The following is an 18,699-nucleotide window of genomic DNA, read 5'->3' as shown; positions in this document are numbered from 1 at the left end:
ATTCTGTCAGTACCATACAAATCTGTAGCGCTGCATAAAGATTTCAGCACTTGGGAGAATCCAGGACAACATTTGGCAGTCAGGGAACTTGAACGAGGGAAGCAGCAAGTTTATTACCAAGGACAATAGACGGCGGAGAGCTTCCTTCAAAGGAAACATCCAGACTGCATCTCCTCAATTTGGCTGCTCACGCCACAAACGTGAAGGCCACAGAGCTGTAAACAGCACTAAAAGTCTGAACTCAGACGGCTCTTTTTTAGTAATCCTAGGAGCCAAACTACCATTGTGACATACAGAGCTTTAAGCTGTGGTTGGTGTCTTATGCAGAACAGTAAAAGCAGACATGTGCCAAATACAAACCTTTCGGACACAAACATGGAAGGAGTGCTCATAGGTGACCACACTTCAAATGAGGTTACATTAAGGAGTGTTAAAGCTCTGCAGGCTTTGATGGGAAATAAAACTAAGAGAGATCAGGCTGCTAAGACGCACTCAGGATTCAATAATGAAACAGTAAGTCAAAGATTTCATCTGGAACTTACGACGATTTAAACTTTAATTTTGCACAGGGGTCAGATCTTTTCCTACTTTTTTTTACAGAACAGTATTTGCATTTTCAGTCTTCTCTTGGTTATATGTTTTGTGCTTCCAAACGGCAAATGTTTGTTTTCGTGCTGCGGACAAGCCTGATTGAACCTGAACGTTGCGCAAAAAATTACGCATAACCTAAACACGCAGCCAACACACTGAGGTGATTTTTCTGAACATGGCGGATCCAAACTGTGAAATAAGTCTTTTCCCACAAATTCCTGCGTTATGTACATTAAACCTAAAATTTAGCAGATAATTATGTAACGTTGCTGCAATCTGAATGAGGAGAATAAAAACGATTACGCCAATACAAAAGGAAGGTTTGATTAACTTTTGGAAAAATCATGTTTTTTTTTGTTTTTTTTTAGACTTTTGGTGCAATTAACTGATTAAAACGCTTTAATCCCCATCTTAGGTGATGGTATTTTTTTCCAACACAGATTTTTTTTCTTTCTAGCAGGGTAGTGTGACGCATGCTCATGCCTATCTGCTTGATTTTATTCATAAAAAATAATTCGCAACAAATTCAATTATCATGCTACGTGGGCTTTATCTTTCTTATTTAATACATCACGAGTGCTTTAATTGACTTATTTAAATGAAAAATCAAAGAAATTACATTTACAAGGTTGAATGAAACTTCTTCATATGTTTAACGTTGCTATTTTCATTATTTCATCAGCATCAAAATCTGGCTGCAAGGCCATGTGAGGACTTATACTGCCTCCTATTGGATTACTGCCGTAACTACACGCATAACACTGCATTTAAGAAAAGGAACAATGCGTGCATCTCAGACTACGGTGCAGATAAACCAAACTCACCTTTTTGAGAGTGAACCTAGATTTGTGAAGGAAATCTTTATTTGTTTGGTAGCTGAACCTGAAGGTTTCAGAGAGATCTAACTCAAAATACACTCCAAATGTGTCCACACTGGCACTCCTTAGAGGTTGTGGGGTGGGGTCCTCAGAAATACACACACACACAAACACACTCACACGCAAACCTCTGCTTGTGACAAATTTCAGAGGTTGACTGTTTGGCGGCACAAACACAGCCAGCTTTAGGTGTCAACGTCTCATAAGATCCACCTGAGAAAAGGTTGCCCACGCTTCAGGCCTGTGTGGAATGGACGTTTTCTGAACATCATGAAAAAATAATTGAATTATTTTTCATAAAACTCAGCGTTATGGAGAACAGTACCACACTGCTCTGGGACGCTCACCATTTAAGACACACAGAAGTGCGTTTGGATTTGATTTGGTAAATCAGACTTTGAAATATTTCGGAATAAGTAGCTTTGGTGGAATAAATAGGATTACTGCCCCCTCTCAAAAACGATTACATCCCCTTCTTTTCTTTTCTTTCCTTTATTTTAAAAAGACTGAAACATTTTGTGCGCTGTTGTAGGTCACTTCACTTCATCCCAGAAAAAATAGTTTCCATTTTAGGCTATTTCACTGAAAGCGCCACTATTCAAAATACACATTCTTCTTACTTTTCCCGTCCAGTGAAATCCATCTAGCTCCAAGAGTTTCGCAAAAACTCAACAATTAAATATGGGTTTGAGTTGAGGTTATCTTGACAAACATAGGGAAACGAAGAGTAGAAAACTTCTACAGTCCAGACCTCATCTGAGCTTTCGAGTTTTTGTGTTTGTTTTTTTTTATGTAAAAGAAAAAAAAGGTATTGAAAAAAACAAACAGGAAAAAAAGGTATTTACAACCATCTAATAGAGAACTAAATGGTTTGAATTATTTTAAGTCTTGAAGAATAAAATGAAAAACATCAAGTCAGTTGAAATAGCTCAGTCTTTAATTGTCAACAAACCAGTTAATATGTACGTGGGTCCATGCAGCATTTTTATTTGCGCTGAAGTGTCAAACAGTAATCCGTTGTGCTTTTTCTTGTACAAAAGGAGCCAAACTCTGTTGTAAAGAGCACGGTGGTGTATGGGTCCTTTTGCTCATACAAAGAAATATTTTTTTTCCACCACTAAACTCACGGTCCAATTTGTGGCCAAAATTCGGCCACGCTGTAGATGCGTGAGTCTTTCACCGCTCCTCTTCACCTCAAGAAGCGTAAAATTCCGTTTTAAGACACTATAAACTCATCTAGACTGATAATAATGTTTATTTAAGAAGTAACAACTAATTCGACTCAGAATATGTCTTTTTCCAAATTATAGAGTCAAGTAAAAATGGCAGTGATATTTTTTCTTCAATTTCTCAGTAAATTTTAATTTCCTATATGTATCTTTGTTGATCTGTCTTTTCTTTTATATAATGTGTCATGTGCCCCTTTCCTGCAGTCTTTGAATGCATCGTACATTGTCCTGGGTCTCTTGAGATGCATTTAAGATCTCTTTTTGTCTCACACGTTTTCAGTCCATACAGTAGTCACCTTGTTTTTCATGTCAGCTCAATAATAGCCTGAAAAAAACTCAAGCTCTTTCAAAATAAAAGCCCCCCACACCAAAAGATTTTACAAAGATCACAATTACCCTCAGATGTCCCCCTCTTCACGGATGTTTAGACTGAAATATACCCCCCACCCACTCACCCACTCAGTACCAAAATATTTCCTCATGGAGTATTTTTGCTTTGCAGTATTGGGAGCAAGGGTGGGGCGGAACAACATATTTAGCATATCACGTGACCTTGTATTAACAAATCAACAATTACCTAGCCGTTATTCTTCAGGAGTTGCTAAAAGGCTTTGCAGGACGCGTTTGAGGGGAGCTCCATGGAAATGTGCGAGCGGAATCCTTTAAATCCGAGCTATGTTGGTTCTCTGCTGAATTTCGCTCCTCCAGAGTCGCTCTATTTCTCCAACCTGCGGGGTAATGGAGCCCACTTACCCGGCCTGCATCAGCTCCCTTACAATAGGAGAGAGGTGTGCACGCTCCCGTGGACTTCCCCAAGTTCGTGCGCGTCTGGATCGCCGGCACCACAACCACCGCCGACACCAGCACAGAGCCGCGCTTTTGGGGGCTACTGTCCGCCCTTTCTGTCCAACTCTGTGTCCATAAATTCGAACCCCAGCAGCGGGTACGTGAAGGCGCATTTGGAGCAGTCGGCGCGATGCTTTCAGGGTACAAACCACAAGACTGAGGAGGCAGGAAGGCAGGGTGACGTTTACGCAGTAGAGCATGGGGCCGCATCAGAGCGCGGGTTCTCGGACCTGGAGAGCCGGACTCAGCTCGAGCCGGAGTCTGCAGGTTCACTAAACGGCCTCAAACAGGAGCAGAATCACGCTCAGCCTTCATCCAGCCACACGTGCAGCAGGACAACATTTGCAGAAGGTGAAGTAGCCCGTTTCATGAAACTATTTGTTGCTCCAACCCAAGATAGTCTGTGTTTTAGACCTGAAATGAAGAAATAGTGTCAGCAGTTATTTTCTTATTATGCCTGTTGTTGTTGGTTTTATGCTGATTCGTATGTACTCTCCTGTCAAACCATTATGGAATTATACAAATATGTTGGAGTATGGGGGAGATTCTAGTTTATATTGAGTGCATAGCTTTAAGACTGTTTTATGGTCAGTTTATATCTACAGAGACATGTTTATTTTAATACTCCCATACTGTCCTCACACAGGTCACTGTGTCTCTACGTACAGGAGGTCTAGCTTAGACTTATTGCAGTGTTATAAAACCCCATTTAAAGAGAGGAGTAACAAGTGCTGCTGGAGAAGGTGTTAAAAAGTAAATATAAACCTTGTCTGTGCTCCCAGGTGCCCCATGGTGCTCGTCTCAAGTGAAACCCAGAAAGAAGAGGAAGCCCTACACGAAGCCGCAGCTGGCTGAACTTGAGAATGAATTCCTGATGAATGAGTTCATCAACAGACAGAAACGCAAAGAGCTGTCAGACAGACTGGACCTGAGCGACCAGCAGGTGAAAATCTGGTTTCAGAACCGGAGGATGAAGAAGAAACGTCTGATGATGCGCGAGCACGTTTTCTCTGCGTACTGATGACCTTTGGACTTGATCATGACCACAGAAATATGCTGTTTACTATGAACCATGCAACACCTCCCACACACACACACACACACACACACACACACACACACACACACACACACACACACACACACACACACACACACACACACACACACACACACACACACACACACACACACACGGTTTATGGGATGGACTTGTATTTATAGATGTATATAAAATGTTTTTATTCCTGTTCCATTATAGATTACAGTTTTATCCCAAGTTCAATCATAATAACACGTATTAACCTTCACAGCAGATTATGGGATAGATTTTACGCACAGATTTTAAGATTCCCCAAATGCGCCCGCAGCAGCAGGCCCTGTCTCCTGTAAGGCTTCTACGGCTGCGTAAAACTATAATTAACATTGAAGCCTGATAGTGGCCCATTCAACTCGAATATCACCCTATTGAAACTGGATTATAGCTCTATGTGTTGTGTGTTTTGTATGATGGCGCATGCAGAGTATTGGCCTGATGTAGAAGTAAACAGTCAAGTTCATGTTTACGGACGGATCAAACATGGACTCACGTCTGAATAGTAAAATATAAAGTGTTTGCATGCCTTTATCCCAAATAATGTTGTTGAATTTAAAACCCGATTCCCCCTAAATTGAATGTGAATCCGAGCCTGGCTAAAAATAACATTTTGTCCTTTTGGTTCGCGCCCGCATCCATATTCTGTCTGCGGAGTATAGTGCCAAATATAGTTGTGGTGATATTGAATACAATGCCTGTTAAAATGTCGATTTGTGAATTTTGAACCATTTGATTGTGTAACCTGAAATGACATTAGAACTTTGAAACAATAACAGTGGATTATTGTCGCCAAACAAACCTGGTTTACGCACGATCACAAACCACAATAATGGTATCACTCTTACTCAGTAAATTCAGTCTTTATTAAAAAAAAAAAAAAAGCATTAATAAAACATTGTTACCTGCAGAAGATTTCTTTTATGGATCATTCCAGAGAGCATGTAATATACGAAGGTAAGAACACGGATCAGACAGCAACCATCTTTTTACGCACGGACATGAGATTTTGTAAGATGAACGTAACCTGCAGATGAATAAAATTGTTAATAAAGATCAATTCAAAATGCAAGAAAGACATTTATTGTGTATAATTGTGAAAATTTTATATTTGCAGATATTATACTGCTCGCCATTTTCTCCTTTAGATCACAAGATTAGTGGGCTTTCTTGGTTATTCCGTTATGCTTATTTAGAATTAGATTAATCCTTTTAGTTAACACGTATGTTACACATTTTACCTATGAGTGTACAAAGACCTGTGTCAATAGGAGACCTGGTTGTTTTTGTGGGCCGCATGCGGCTTTGCGTGGTGTATGTGAGGGAGCTGCTGTCTTTCTTTAAAAAAATGGTTTATCGGAATATTTTATACCTTTTTACCATGAAAAGGGATTTATAGACAGTCTGCTTTGGAAAACTTTTTGGTGAGTTAAACGTTTTGATTTTTGTTTTATCTTTGCAGAGAGGATAGGATTAAAAGATTGTTACAGCCGACTTTGCACCAACTGTGATTGAAATACTGCGTCATAATCTGCCTCGATTTGGAAATGGTCTAAAAAATATCAACTTAAAGTCTTAAATCAGACGTTTTACTGAAACTCCTGCACGTTTTAGATATAAGGCTCTTTCGTGTTTGTGTACTATTTGGCTTTTCCTTTTCGGCGCAGACGCGTAATTCCTTCACACAGTAAATGTAAACCCAGCAGCAGCTCACACCAGCAGGCCAAAAACTCCACATGTCAGTGTGAGGTTACTGCGGCTGTGAACAAATGGAGCTGAGGCTAAATATGCATCCTTTAATTTCTCAGTAGAGAAAGATGCACTTTATACACTGAGAGCTTCATTTGTGTGTATAAGAGAGGGTTTTGTTAGGGTGTGTGTGTGTGTGCGCGCTCTTGGCATTTCTAATAGTGCTGCTATTTATATTATTTTACAATTTGTATTTCTTGTTGTGTTGGTCAGACATATACAAAGTTTAACACTTCTAGGCTAAAAGTGAGCAGTGCGGCTCTTGTAAGGCGCCGAACCTGCAACCAACAGAGCATTACGCGTGAGACTGAATCTAATAATGCACCGTCCGATTACATCACCATCACGTCATCAGCACTGCAACTAAATTTTCTCTGCAGGACACAACACTGCAGTCATGTTAAAGGATCATGAAAGTCAGACATTTGAAACCTGTAATTTGAAATGAAACGTGAAGACATGGTTCTTCCATTAGTGGCTGCTACACATTTTGACTTTGTCCTACTTTTTTGGGGGGCTCTTTTGCAGCCAAATGTGTCATTTTAATGGCACATTCTTTCTGCATGTTTAATTTATTATTTTGTAAGGAACTTAATTCATACAGATTCGCTGCAGGCCTGTTGTAGTCCAACTGTCGGTTCTTCCTCCGCTTTAAGCCCTTCCTATACAACATGTTTCAGCTACTATTAGCTTTTATTGCTCGGGCTATTTTGACCGGCTACTCAGAGTTTTCTATGTGGTGGATACGCAACGTTTCCTTTACTTTTGTTGCTTTATTGCTTTACTGCACAGTGAAGCCAGACAGCGTCATATAGCTCCGGCTGCTTAAGATAGCAGGGGCGCCATCACAAAGTTAAGGTCAAGTTAGTATGCTGTGCATTGCTACTTCAAAATTATTTGAACAAAGCAATTTTCTTTCGAGGTATTTGAACAACAAGGTTGTTTCTGTATCAGTTAATGTAACCAAGACGAATTCTGAGACAGCTCCTCATAATTATTTCTAAAAACAGACCCTTTGTTATTTTCATTACGCGCAACAAAACAAGCTCATGGATTATGATAATTTAATTCTAATCAAGTTCTGATGTCTCAAAACTTTGTCGTGTTATTTAAAACATAAATTATTGACATTAAATTTTTGCATGCTGTTTTGAGCACACATGCAATGTCAAAACATTAACATTTGCGCAATACTGACTATGGCAGAGGTGTATGAGTATATAAGGCAGTGACTGCAAACGTTTTATTAATGGAACAAGAAGTAGCGGGAAAAAAGAATAATGATAATGATAGCAAGGACTATGATTGTATGTAATGTGGATGTAATAGATTTTGCTTTACAAAAAAACATAAGGGGAGAAAAAGATTACACAAAAAAAAAAAAAACAAGCAACAGGTTATCTAAACTTTCGGTTCGTGGAAATTTAAGACCCACACATTATTTTTAAATAGGTTCTGTTGGTTGAAGATTTTTGCACGCCTTGTACCGAATTTTTCTGCACATATTTTCAAATTTCAACACATTTTCTCGTAATTCTTTTTTTCATTTTTTTTTGTTTTTGTTTATTTATTAAAAACAAATCCGAGCTCTGTTTTTCGTGTTGTCAATTGCCTGCAGGGTTTCAAACTGCAGCGTGGTTTTTGGCTGAACACAGAGTCACAGGGTTGATTTTACCCTCAATAACAATAAACGCCCGCAGCCGCCTTGGAGGCTGCTTCCACATTGCGTGTGACCTTCAGGCTCGAAGCTGTTAAGAATCTACTTGTCCTCTAAACACGACACTGGCCTTCAAAATAGAGCTGCACTTCTGCGTGAGGTGCGAAACCTGTTTATATTCCAGAGTTCAGAGTTCATTACCAAATAGTCCTACAAGAAACCATCGTGTACTGCTCTCTCCCCTTTACTCCAGTTTTCTTCTATATCACACAGAAAAACACATCTTAAAAATACTTACGACTTAAAAATACTGCTGGAGAATTCAAGTGACGTTGGTAGCCTTCACTAGAGTTTCATCTGTGTTTCTCTTCCCAGGAGAACAGGGCCTTACACTGCAGCCATGGCTGCCCGTGTGCTATAAACTGATTGAGGTGCAAGAGGCTAGATGGTGAATGCTTGATGGACATTACCAACAGGAACAGACGGTCAAAGCCAGTAGTTTTGGACTTGGCAATGCTGAATGTGCTGCTCGTGATTAATGCTTTCCTTCTGTCTTTGTGGTATCCAAAATCAACGTTTCTGCATTTGCAGTTTGCGCACCGCGGAGTGCTTTATTTGGCTGTTTTCGCGCGTTCATCTCCACTTATTATCAAGGTTAAAGATATGAAATTACAAGCTAAGGAAATAAAACGTTCTGGTGCTGAAGTATTTTGCATTTTTTTGGCCACAAGTCCCAGAATATATTTCTCTGAAAAACAAGAATAAATGCGTATTTTCTGCACGGTAGTATTTTGACCCTCTCTATATATTTTTGCATTTATTTGTTTGTTTATTTATTTATTTATTGTGGAGCAATATCTTTTCTTCACCATGCTGCAGGCCTACAGGTTTGTCTCTAAAATGACTTTGAATATTTCCCTACTGTGTTTGTTTGTGTGTATTTAAACGTCCCCCACCGTTGCAGTGCGCAGTGATCATGCGCAATGAACCCTCACATTTATTTCCATCAAACCCTGACTTAATGAGCCGCCTGTGAATTACGTATAAATCTGCAGGTTTCTGGTGCAGAGACCGTGCAGACATGCACAATGGCCTTGGTGCCATTTTCCTCAAGATTTGCATTAAAACCGGAGGTCAGCTTCAGTGTTCCCAACCAAACTGTTGCTAAAAATACGCACGGTGCCCTCTCAAAAGCGTGCAAATTTATTGACTGATGTGTCACTGCGTGCCATTACATCGTGAGGATGATGTTGCTGTAAAGCTTTCAATTAAATATTCCACCTCTGGTTCACAAATGTCTCTTTTTTTCAGTGAGCTATAGGGCAGAGAGGCTGGAGAGGAGTTTCCTCTGCAGCCAGGGAGCCAATGAAGTCTCTCGCATGCGCTCACATGAGTTTCTCTGGACAGTTTTTAATGACTGATATTGATGTATGGTAATTTCTTGGCTGGATCACATGACACAATTACCTCAAGAATCGATCAAGATGTATTGCAGGTCTGCCTACGTTTCCGATTTTTTCTCCCTGGCGGGGTCTCCGCACGCGCCTGTGGTGCTATAGATGGACAAAGTTTAACACAGTCGAGCTGCCAATTCCCTTTTCCTCTGTTGCAAGGAGGAAAAAAGGGGGAGAAGAGATATGACGGAGTACGAGGATCGCAGCTGTGCGTCAAATATGTATCTACCGAGCTGTACTTATTACGTTTCGACGCCCGATTTTACATCAGTCTCCTCCTTTTTACCGCAGACCACTTCTTGTCAGATAAATTTCCCCTACTCTCCCAACATAGCGCAGGTCCAACCTGTCCGAGAGGTCGCGTTCAGGGATTATGGACTGGACCATCCAAGCAAATGGCACTACAGGGGCAATTACGCGTCTTACTACTCGGCGGACGAGATAATGCACCGGGACTTGATCCAGTCCTCCTCCGGCAGCAGCAGCAGCAGAGCGGATGTGATTTTCAAGAATGAGTCCTTATACGGCCACCACGGAGGCGCGAGCTCGCCTTGCAGCTTCCTCACCGGGGTCGGTCGGAACGGGGTTCTTCCCCAGGGCTTCGATCAGTTTTTGGATACCCCTAACGCGGAAAAGTCCAGCGCGGAGCCCCCCAAACAAAAGACAGACTCTGCTGCGAATAACAATCAGGCTGAGACCAAACTGGAGCAAAACAAAGCGGACCAGAGCTCGAGCGTGGACGAGGACTGCTCATCCTCCAACTGCGGGGACAAAAACAACCAACAGAGTAAGTGTTTCCCTCTTTGTCTCGGGTTGAAGGTGTGCACTGGAGACAAAAGAGTCTGCTTTACACTGTGTCCAGCAGTGTGGCCGTGCAGGGTTATGTGGCGCTTTATAAGCATGCAAACGCTTTTATATCCCTATAAGATCTGCTTTACGCTTGTAAAGGTATTTACTATGGGAAACTGCTATGTTTAAAGATTGCCTTGTGTCTAATAACTATACCATGCTGCTGGAATTGATTTGCATTGATGGAGATTGAGAGAAAGAAAGAAAACGTTTGATTTTAATGTATTTTATCTGTTTGGAGATAGTGTTGTGCATGCGCCATGATAGTTTTTGAAAGTGTAAAACACAGAAACAGGCAGACCAAATTAGCTAATTTTTGCATGAAATCAGTAAAATGTAAGTGCAATTTGATGCATTTTCTCTTGTTGTCTCTTCTATATCGTTCGCGCGTGTGTGTAGGCCTGTGTGTGTGTTTGAGGAGAATGGGCCCTTTGTGCACAAACAAATAACTAAATGTGCGCTCATACCCTCTAATGGCACAAAAATCTCAAATTTATCTTTTCAAATGATATTTTTTTCTCAACAACCTTGTTTCCCACATTTTCATCCCTTCCTGCAGGTTCATCCACCAAGTCCAGGAAGAAGAGGTGCCCTTACTCCAAATTCCAGATCCGAGAACTTGAACGAGAGTTTTTCTTCAACGTTTACATTAACAAAGAGAAACGTCTGCAGCTTTCCCGGATGTTAAACCTGTCTGATCGGCAGGTGAAGATTTGGTTTCAGAACAGAAGGATGAAAGAGAAAAAGCTGAACCGCGACCGTCTACAGTATTTCACTGGGAATCCTCTATTCTGATGCCTCACACACACACACACACACACACACACACACACACAGTAGGAAAAAGGGAGCTACACACACATGCTCTAAAGACTGATCTCTGTGTATATCTGATTCTTGAAAATGTTTAAAATGTTCTCACAAAAATCAGACTTTTGGAAAATGACATTTTGGAAACAGTTCCTTCATTTGGTTTATTTGTCTCCACCTTTTTTCGCTTTTGTTTGCAAAAAAAATATCCCAGCAAAGCGCGCGCTGTGCATCGCTTTGAAATCCTTTATATAAGATCTATATATACTTCTTTCTTGTGTAATAATGTCCAGTTAAAAGACGCATGTAGCGAATGCACGCTGTGCTTTGAGATAAAATAGTCCCGAAAAATGTTGTATGATATTCACGAAACTTGTCACATGAACTTAACCAAGTCCTGCAGAAATAACACGAGAAAAGGGGGATTTTTTTTTTCCTCAAGATTTATGAATGGCAGAATTTGGCGCTTGTAGGCCTGTGTCTTCCCCTTATTTCATTTGCTTTCAAACACTAGGCTGTTTACTAAACCTTGAACCGTCTAGACAGTACAATAAAGCCAGCTGTAAATGCCTAAATAGGGGGCTATTGGACTTTGGTGTCCCAACCCCCAGACCACAAGAGGACTGGCTCTTCTTCCTGCCTCAAAGTATTATAGCTCCAGGCTACAAATGTTTCGTGAATTAAGGGATTTTTCTGAGTGTTCTAAGTGTATTTCACGTTTTTTTGGCTTCTTGCAGCACTATGTGCTCGCAATACAACGCGGAAAACAATGGAGGATATACAAACCACGAGCGTCTTGAAGGAAAAAAAATAGGTAATTTTAAATCTTATCTGCTCTTGTTGTGTTTTCCATATGCTCTTTGCAGTTTCTGTGCATCTCAGTCTGCTGCAGATGAGACATTTGTGATGGTTACCAAAATAAAAGCACGTTTCCATCTTTAATTGACGCAGGTGAAACGTGTCCGTCATTGTGCTGCTCCACTAACCAGTTTGCAGACGAATTTATCCATCTGAGAGCCAGGCTGTATCGCAGTTATCTTTATCTCTCTGCTATTTTTGTCTCCAATAAAAGCAGAGGGTAAATAAATGCATTGATCCCTCACAAATAGTCGTTTTATTGATCAGTCATGTGATGAGAACTTGTGCTTAAGGGCCGCTCAGCAATAATTAAACTCCTTGTTTCAGCTTCTTTATGAAAGAAAAAAAAAGATCTGGGGGGTTAATGTTTACTTAATTTGAAACGTGTGACATGTATAGTTATTTCCCAAAAAGCCAGTCGGATATGTGAGGTTTCATTAAGCGTTTAATTGGGTTGTCATCATGTCCTGCAGTGAGGGGACATTACCCACTGTGGAGAGATACTCGCTGTATCCACATGAGGGCACACTTGCTGCTTCCACTCATAGAGGGAATTCACAGAGCACATTTCTGCATCATGTCCCTGCTTGAATTCGAATTAATGAAGAAAAATCTCTTTAGCCTGGGATTTATTCATATTTGTAATTTTGGCCTTAACTGCTCCCCGTAGAACACCTGAATCTTGATGCCAGAAGTGTCCAATATAGTTTATCTTGAGCAGTGCGTGTCTGAGCTCCTCATAAGAAAATGCGCACAAAGGATGTCATGAACATTATTCTGTTCCCTTTAGATGCCACAAATTCAGCATCCTGGTTTCGTTATGTTACTCAGAAGTCACGTACGGGCGTTTCAAATGGACGAGTCAAAGAAGTAAATATTATCATCCTCCTCACCTGAGTCTTTTGGAAGACACGCTGATGTTGACCTGAAGGCCGCATCTTTTCAAATGAGTTTATTTAGACTTGAAGCAACACGGGGTTGCGGAGGAAATTGGTGTAAATATAAGATATATTTCCTTTAAAGGAATTCCGTTTTGCTGCTGTTTTACAGATTATATTCTGGTGAAAGTTTTTTTTTTTTTTTTTTTTTTTTTTTTTAATCTGCGTCCGACTATTGTCTAAAAAATTGTGAATAGTAACGAATCCAAAATAAAAGCGCCACATTCTTTAAGTACTTCCGGTTATGTCTTAAACTACAGTATCAGTACCATGTAATTATTATTGTTATAATGAAAATATTGATAGTTATTATTCTTACTTTAACGGTACAAGTAAATATCAACAGACCTATACTGCGCGCACCTAAATATTTAATTTTGTCTGTAAAATGTTTACTGTACCTCCACATTGTTTTTGTTCAGATCTTAACGTCCCAGAAATTAAAAAAGCGCCAAACAGTCCATGTGTTTCCTTGAATTAGATTATTCATTATTCAAATTGAAATACAAAATAAAATAAATTACTGGCCAATGGGAATTAAAGAAAAACTAAACGACGCCAGGTGTCTTAAAAAACGGAGTATGTTTGAATTGTAATTTGTCGCTTTTTTATTCGGTTCGTCCAGGTTGTGTTGTTGTGTGTGTGAATTCTGTTAATCTATTGTCCTGATTTGCAAACTAAGACCGCTTTTTTACAACTAACTGAATTAATGTGTTAGTGGCTTCAAATGCAGTCTTCACTCCGTCTCTCATGTAGCTTTAATACCAAAGAGATTTTTGTTTTAAACTGTATTTTGAGAAAGTATGTCTGACTTGTGCTTTCTCGATGGACACTTTGGCTTTCACGGTGTTTTTGTTTTTTCTTCTCACTCCCACAGACTCTGTTTATATTACACACGTACACTCGCCTTCCTTGCAGACAAAAACAATGGAGCCCGGAGCAAAATAATCCCCACAAAGACTGTGTAAAGAAAACAAATGAAGGTTTTTATTTTGAACATTGGAGGTACTTGTGTAAAATAAAGGAAATAAATATGGTGTGCTTATTAATATGTGCAAATAATAAAGGACAATTTTCTATCACTGTGACGTGGACTTTATTTAAAAGGCAAGGCACAGGGGGAGCAGATATGACCTTCATGCGCGCTGACATTCTGGTTCATTTGGTTACATCTGTGAAAAGTGACCCACAGTTCAACTCACTCAAGTTTTTTATTTAAAAGCAGATATCATGCAATGAATCCAAACAGCTGCAGCTCATTTCTAGTTTATTTTCTGTCAAATAAAAAGAAACTGAACCGGGAACATTCTTTCAACGAAACAAACTCTCCAAGTTGAATTGGTGCATTATCCAGTGAGAATAAAAAAAATCACAAGCTCTGATTCCTTTCTTTTTCTCCTGTCTTTAAATGTCAGAAAATACTCTTACTCTGGCCTCAGTCGTCGGTGTACTTTAACTGATCTTTTAAAGGAATGAAAACCATTTCACTCCGTCGAAATAGTTAAAAATCCTTTCAAATTAACAGGGCAGTTGTCGCCTATGCGCCATTTAGGCATTTTACGCACACACACATGCACTGACACACACACACACACTCCTTGTGTTCAGTGTGTATCCAAAACAAACATTTCTTTCAAAGCATTTCACACAGACACAAAATAAAATATTTCATCGAGTTTTTGTTGCGTCAGAAAAGAAGCAGAAATATTTCCAGATGCCAAACAAATCATTTTGAACGCGGTTGTTTGAGTTTTTAGGAGAAAGGTGGACTTTCACTGCTCTCTGCACGAGTCTGTGAAACCAATTTCAAGTCCGTGTCGTAGGTGTCGCTGTTGACCACGTCTGCCTCTGCAGTGCGAGCGCGTGCAGGGGCGAGGAGGCTGCGTCTCAAGGCCATTTTCAAATCTCATTGGTGGGCTTGTCATGTGGTCGGGAGGCATCCTGACTTCCACTGGAGATTGTTTTTCCTAGATATGTCAGCTTTCCAAAGGACATCTCTCTCCCGTAAAGAACTTAACCCCCCAAAATGTCCTTCCCCAGTAGCTCTCCTGCGGCCAACACCTTCTTAGTGGACTCTTTGATTGGCGCGTGCAGGACGGACAGCTTTTACTCCGGCACCAGCAACATGTACATGCCGTCCGGAGCAGACATGGGAACTTACGGAATGCAAACCTGTGGACTCCTGCCGTCTTTCGGCAAAAGAGGGGAGGTCAACCACCAAAATGTGGGCATGAATGTCCACCAGTACATACCTCAGATAGAGAACTGGACCGATCCGAGCAGAGCGTGCAGGATCGAGGGATCCAGTCAGATGTCAAACTGTACATTTTCACAGAGCATAAAAGAGGAGAGTAACTGCTGCATGTATTCTGATAAGAGAGTCCAAAAAGTCAACTCGTCAGAGGTTTACTCTCATGTTATTCCTGAGTCTGACGGTCCAGAGATCCCGGTCCCAGGTTATTTCAGACTGAGCCAAACTTACGCGAACGGGAAGCACCAGGAAAACTACCAGCATGCGCCGCCGAGTCCAAACCCAACACTCATGCAGCTAAGCCGGGTCACCCCAAAACCACAGCCCTCCTCTTCCTCCTCCTCTGCGTCCTCAAATTTTGCAGAAGCGGAAAAGAAATCTGAAGAAATCACCCAGAACCCAGAGACCTCACTGACGCCGGTCCCAGCAGAGAGCCCGGATCCTGCACAGCCAAGCTCCGGGGAGAAGATGTGCTCCATGGACGCGTCTGTGTCCAGCCCTGAGCTGCTGCAGCAGGAAGGGAAAGGTGGGTTAGTTACACAATGAAAGCTTTTATCTTGTGGCGCTGCTGCAGTGAAGGCTCCAGCATCATAAAAGCAAGAATAAAACACAAACAACCCTACAGTCGTAATGTTTAATGAGAGGCTTTCTCAGGTTGCAGGAACAGGCAGCAGTGCATGGTTTTACCAGATAGCATGCGCACTGTGTCCTTCTATTTAAATTCAAATAATGTGCTTTTATTATTTTAACCTGTTTGCATTATATCAAAGAATGCAGCACTCTTTGCAGAAACTAGAAATGTGGTGCATGTTGATATTTTGACTCTGTTTGGTGCGTAATTTAAAGTATCACTTTGGTATATTTAGAAAATGTGGTGCATTTGCAGCTGTGACTGGATTTGAAGGGTATTTTGAAACCTTAAAACCTGCAAAAACACTCCATTGGAAGCAGAATTATAACTGATAATGTTGCTAGTTTATTATGAGGTGAAATGTTGATGCATTTTTGACACTTGTATTATTCAAATCATAGCTTTCTTCAGTAATCTGCTGCGTAAAAGTGTTTTAGCAGTGCGCTTTGTTCACTTAGGGGTTACATCATTTCTTCTTTTTTTTAATGGAGGCAAGTACGTGACCAATCACACCCCTGCTTTTAATTTTATCCATTGTGGTGTGTTATTTCCCAGAGGTCAAATCAAAAAATCAGCACGTGAAGTTTCCTGCCAAAGGAAAAAAAAACTAAACATGTCTCTTTTGGCTCATCACAGATTGTAAGAGTGACCCTCCGACCAGCAACTGGCTCACAGCGAAAAGTGGCAGGAAGAAAAGGTGTCCCTACACAAAGCACCAGACCTTGGAGTTGGAGAAGGAGTTTCTCTTCAATATGTATCTGACCCGAGAGCGCCGCCTAGAGATCAGCCGGAGTGTCAACCTGACCGACAGGCAGGTCAAGATCTGGTTTCAGAACCGCAGGATGAAGCTGAAGAAGATGAGCAGAGAAAACCGCATCCGTGAACTCACTTCAAACCTCACCTTCTCGTGAGCTCGCATGTGTCTGTGGTTAGCTGTTCTATTTCATTTAATCCTCAGTTTGATGCTTTAGTGGCATCGGACGTTAATCATCACTTTCAAAAGAAACTGTGACTCTATGTATAAGCTATTTTTTTCTGTGTTGTGTCGTGTATTTGTGTTTTATTTTTACCACAGGGTTTCACTTTTTTGGTCTTAAATTATTGGAGAAGTAGAAGCGTCTCCTCTGCCAGTTTAAATATTCTGTTGTGTCTTCATGAAAGCCCATTTACTGTCTCGTGGTGCAACATTTGTTTTACAGTGTAAGTGCAAACCATTTGCTCCATAGTGAATTGTTTCTCTGGGCCTTTGAAAAGTGGCGGCAAAACAATGTCAGTGTGAGTTCATCGCATGTTTGTGGCATGTATCTTGCAATAAATTGTCAAATGATCTTTATTTGTATTCGTCTTTGCTTTCAAAGTGTGTATTTATTTCCATTTTGTGCTATCTGTTTTACTTTCGCACTTATCTATCTGCGGGACTATTTTCTCCTCCGCGGGTAGATTTTTGCTGGAAACTCTCCTTGGAATGAAGAAATAATACATTTAACACCTCTTTTAAATGAGCTCATGTCATATTGTCCGAAAAGGGAGCAGTATCCCCCCAACAAAATGTCCAAATGTGTTTCCTGTGTCTAAGAAATATTATTTCACCCTTGGTAATTCCTCTGATGAAGAGCCGAGGCGCGTAAATGCGGGAAAAATGTTTGCAAATTTACGCATAGCGTTTTTGAGTAGTGAGGATAAAATACAAGGCCTATATTTTTTGAAAATACTTAAAAAATTATTATATCTGCGTGAACGTTTAATTTATTGACATGACGATGAACACTGGTTCCAATTAGGGGCCGAAATAGTTGAAAGAGTAACAAAATAGTTCCAGCTTGTTTGGGTGTGTTTACGTGCAGTGCGCCAGAAGCGGTGTATTCGGGTAAACATGTTGCTGTTTTTGCAGCCCTGTTCGTGACTGAACTAATAAGGTAAAGATACTTTCAGACGTGGTGTGTTATGTTCAAGCACAAATTCATAAGTTCGGGTGAGCTCTTCCTTCCTTCCCGAGGGCACAGGCCTCAGAAAGCCACGTTTCATTTCTCACCCTCGTACAGAAATCCTTCTATGTACTGTTACTTGTGATAAAAGTGTCAAGCTGATCCAGTCAGCACATTTGTCATGAATCTGAACTATTTAGCTCGAACAATATGCACATTTTTCTGAAGTAAAAGCTGGAAATTTCTGCGTCAAAGCATGCAAGTTGAATGGAGAAGTGAGTCTAAAAAAAGCTGCGAACTGTATAGAAATGTTTCTTAAAGGCAGTAATACATGGACGGACTTTTCTTCTCCAAGCTTTTTCTTTTATTGACGGCATGTATAATCACACGCACCTCATAAAACATTTATTGATACATAAAGACATTATTGCTCTCCTTTGAATGAGCACAATAATTTCACAACTGCCTTTTCCGGCTTAGCTTTTAAAAATTAAACCCAACCCAGAAAATATGTTTCCTCGCCGAATATTAACAATGGATTCGCCGCGTTGTGAACGGAAATGGCTTCTGTTCCTTTACAACATGTTATTACATTTATTTTACGAGGACTCTGTTAAGTCTATAAACCATTTTACAAGCATTGGGGGCATCGGGACGATATTAGAAGAGTTTTTCTCAAACATTAGAATGCAGGGAATCCTGCGCTGGTGCGGAGGAAAATGTTCCTTTTTTGTTCTGCCTGTATTGTTGTAACGTCCTGCAGCCTTTGCGCACGTGAGAAACAGAAAAAAAGTCCATTTGCATTCATTTGGGCGCATGTTTTGTCCCTGCAGTCACATCTGATGGAGCTTTTTATTATTTGTGGAATGAAAAGCTAAATTAAACCTGACGAAAAAAAAGCAGAGAGAGCAGGGGCAGGATTGATTTACTCGCTGTATTG

At 40.5% G+C, this 18,699-nt stretch overlaps 4 protein-coding genes across 5 annotated transcripts in view; all 4 read left to right on the top strand.

Moving 5' to 3' along the window:
- The window catches only part of hoxd3a (homeobox D3a), a 61,595-nt gene that overhangs the window by 17,412 nt on the left and 25,484 nt on the right, over positions 1-18,699 (top strand). The window lies entirely within an intron of this gene.
- On the top strand, positions 3,337-4,565 carry hoxd12a (homeobox D12a). The gene is made up of 2 exons (XM_074695270.1): positions 3,337-3,895; positions 4,327-4,565. Exons 1-2 carry the CDS (start codon positions 3,337-3,339, stop codon positions 4,563-4,565), a joined length of 798 nt encoding a protein of 265 aa, XP_074551371.1.
- On the top strand, positions 9,681-11,141 carry hoxd11a (homeobox D11a). The gene is made up of 2 exons (XM_074695223.1): positions 9,681-10,290; positions 10,906-11,141. Exons 1-2 carry the CDS (start codon positions 9,681-9,683, stop codon positions 11,139-11,141), a joined length of 846 nt encoding a protein of 281 aa, XP_074551324.1.
- hoxd10a (homeobox D10a) lies at positions 14,979-16,745 on the top strand. The gene is made up of 2 exons (XM_074694519.1): positions 14,979-15,729; positions 16,471-16,745. The coding sequence occupies exons 1-2, from the start codon at positions 14,979-14,981 to the stop codon at positions 16,743-16,745; spliced, it is 1,026 nt and encodes a 341-aa protein (XP_074550620.1).

Source organism: Halichoeres trimaculatus, unplaced genomic scaffold, assembly GCF_033239565.1.
Source record: "Halichoeres trimaculatus isolate MK-OKI-2021-1 unplaced genomic scaffold, fHalTri1.1 fHalTri1_scaffold_19, whole genome shotgun sequence".
In the NCBI taxonomy this organism is placed as follows: domain Eukaryota; kingdom Metazoa; phylum Chordata; class Actinopteri; order Labriformes; family Labridae; genus Halichoeres; species Halichoeres trimaculatus.
This window is presented reverse-complemented; position numbering and strand designations above follow the sequence as displayed.

Excerpts from the sequence above, each read along its gene's own strand:
- hoxd12a (XM_074695270.1), top strand. The coding sequence starts at position 3,337 with ATGGAAATGTGCGAGCGGAATCCTTTAAATCCGAGCTATGTTGGTTCT. Across the intron at positions 3,896-4,326 it reads CAGGACAACATTTGCAGAAG|GTGCCCCATGGTGCTCGTCT; the intron begins GTGAAGTAGCCC and ends CTGTGCTCCCAG.
- hoxd11a (XM_074695223.1), top strand. The coding sequence starts at position 9,681 with ATGACGGAGTACGAGGATCGCAGCTGTGCGTCAAATATGTATCTACCG. Across the intron at positions 10,291-10,905 it reads AAACAACCAACAGAGTAAGT|GTTCATCCACCAAGTCCAGG; the intron begins GTTTCCCTCTTT and ends CCCTTCCTGCAG.
- hoxd10a (XM_074694519.1), top strand. The coding sequence starts at position 14,979 with ATGTCCTTCCCCAGTAGCTCTCCTGCGGCCAACACCTTCTTAGTGGAC. Across the intron at positions 15,730-16,470 it reads GCTGCAGCAGGAAGGGAAAG|ATTGTAAGAGTGACCCTCCG; the intron begins GTGGGTTAGTTA and ends GGCTCATCACAG.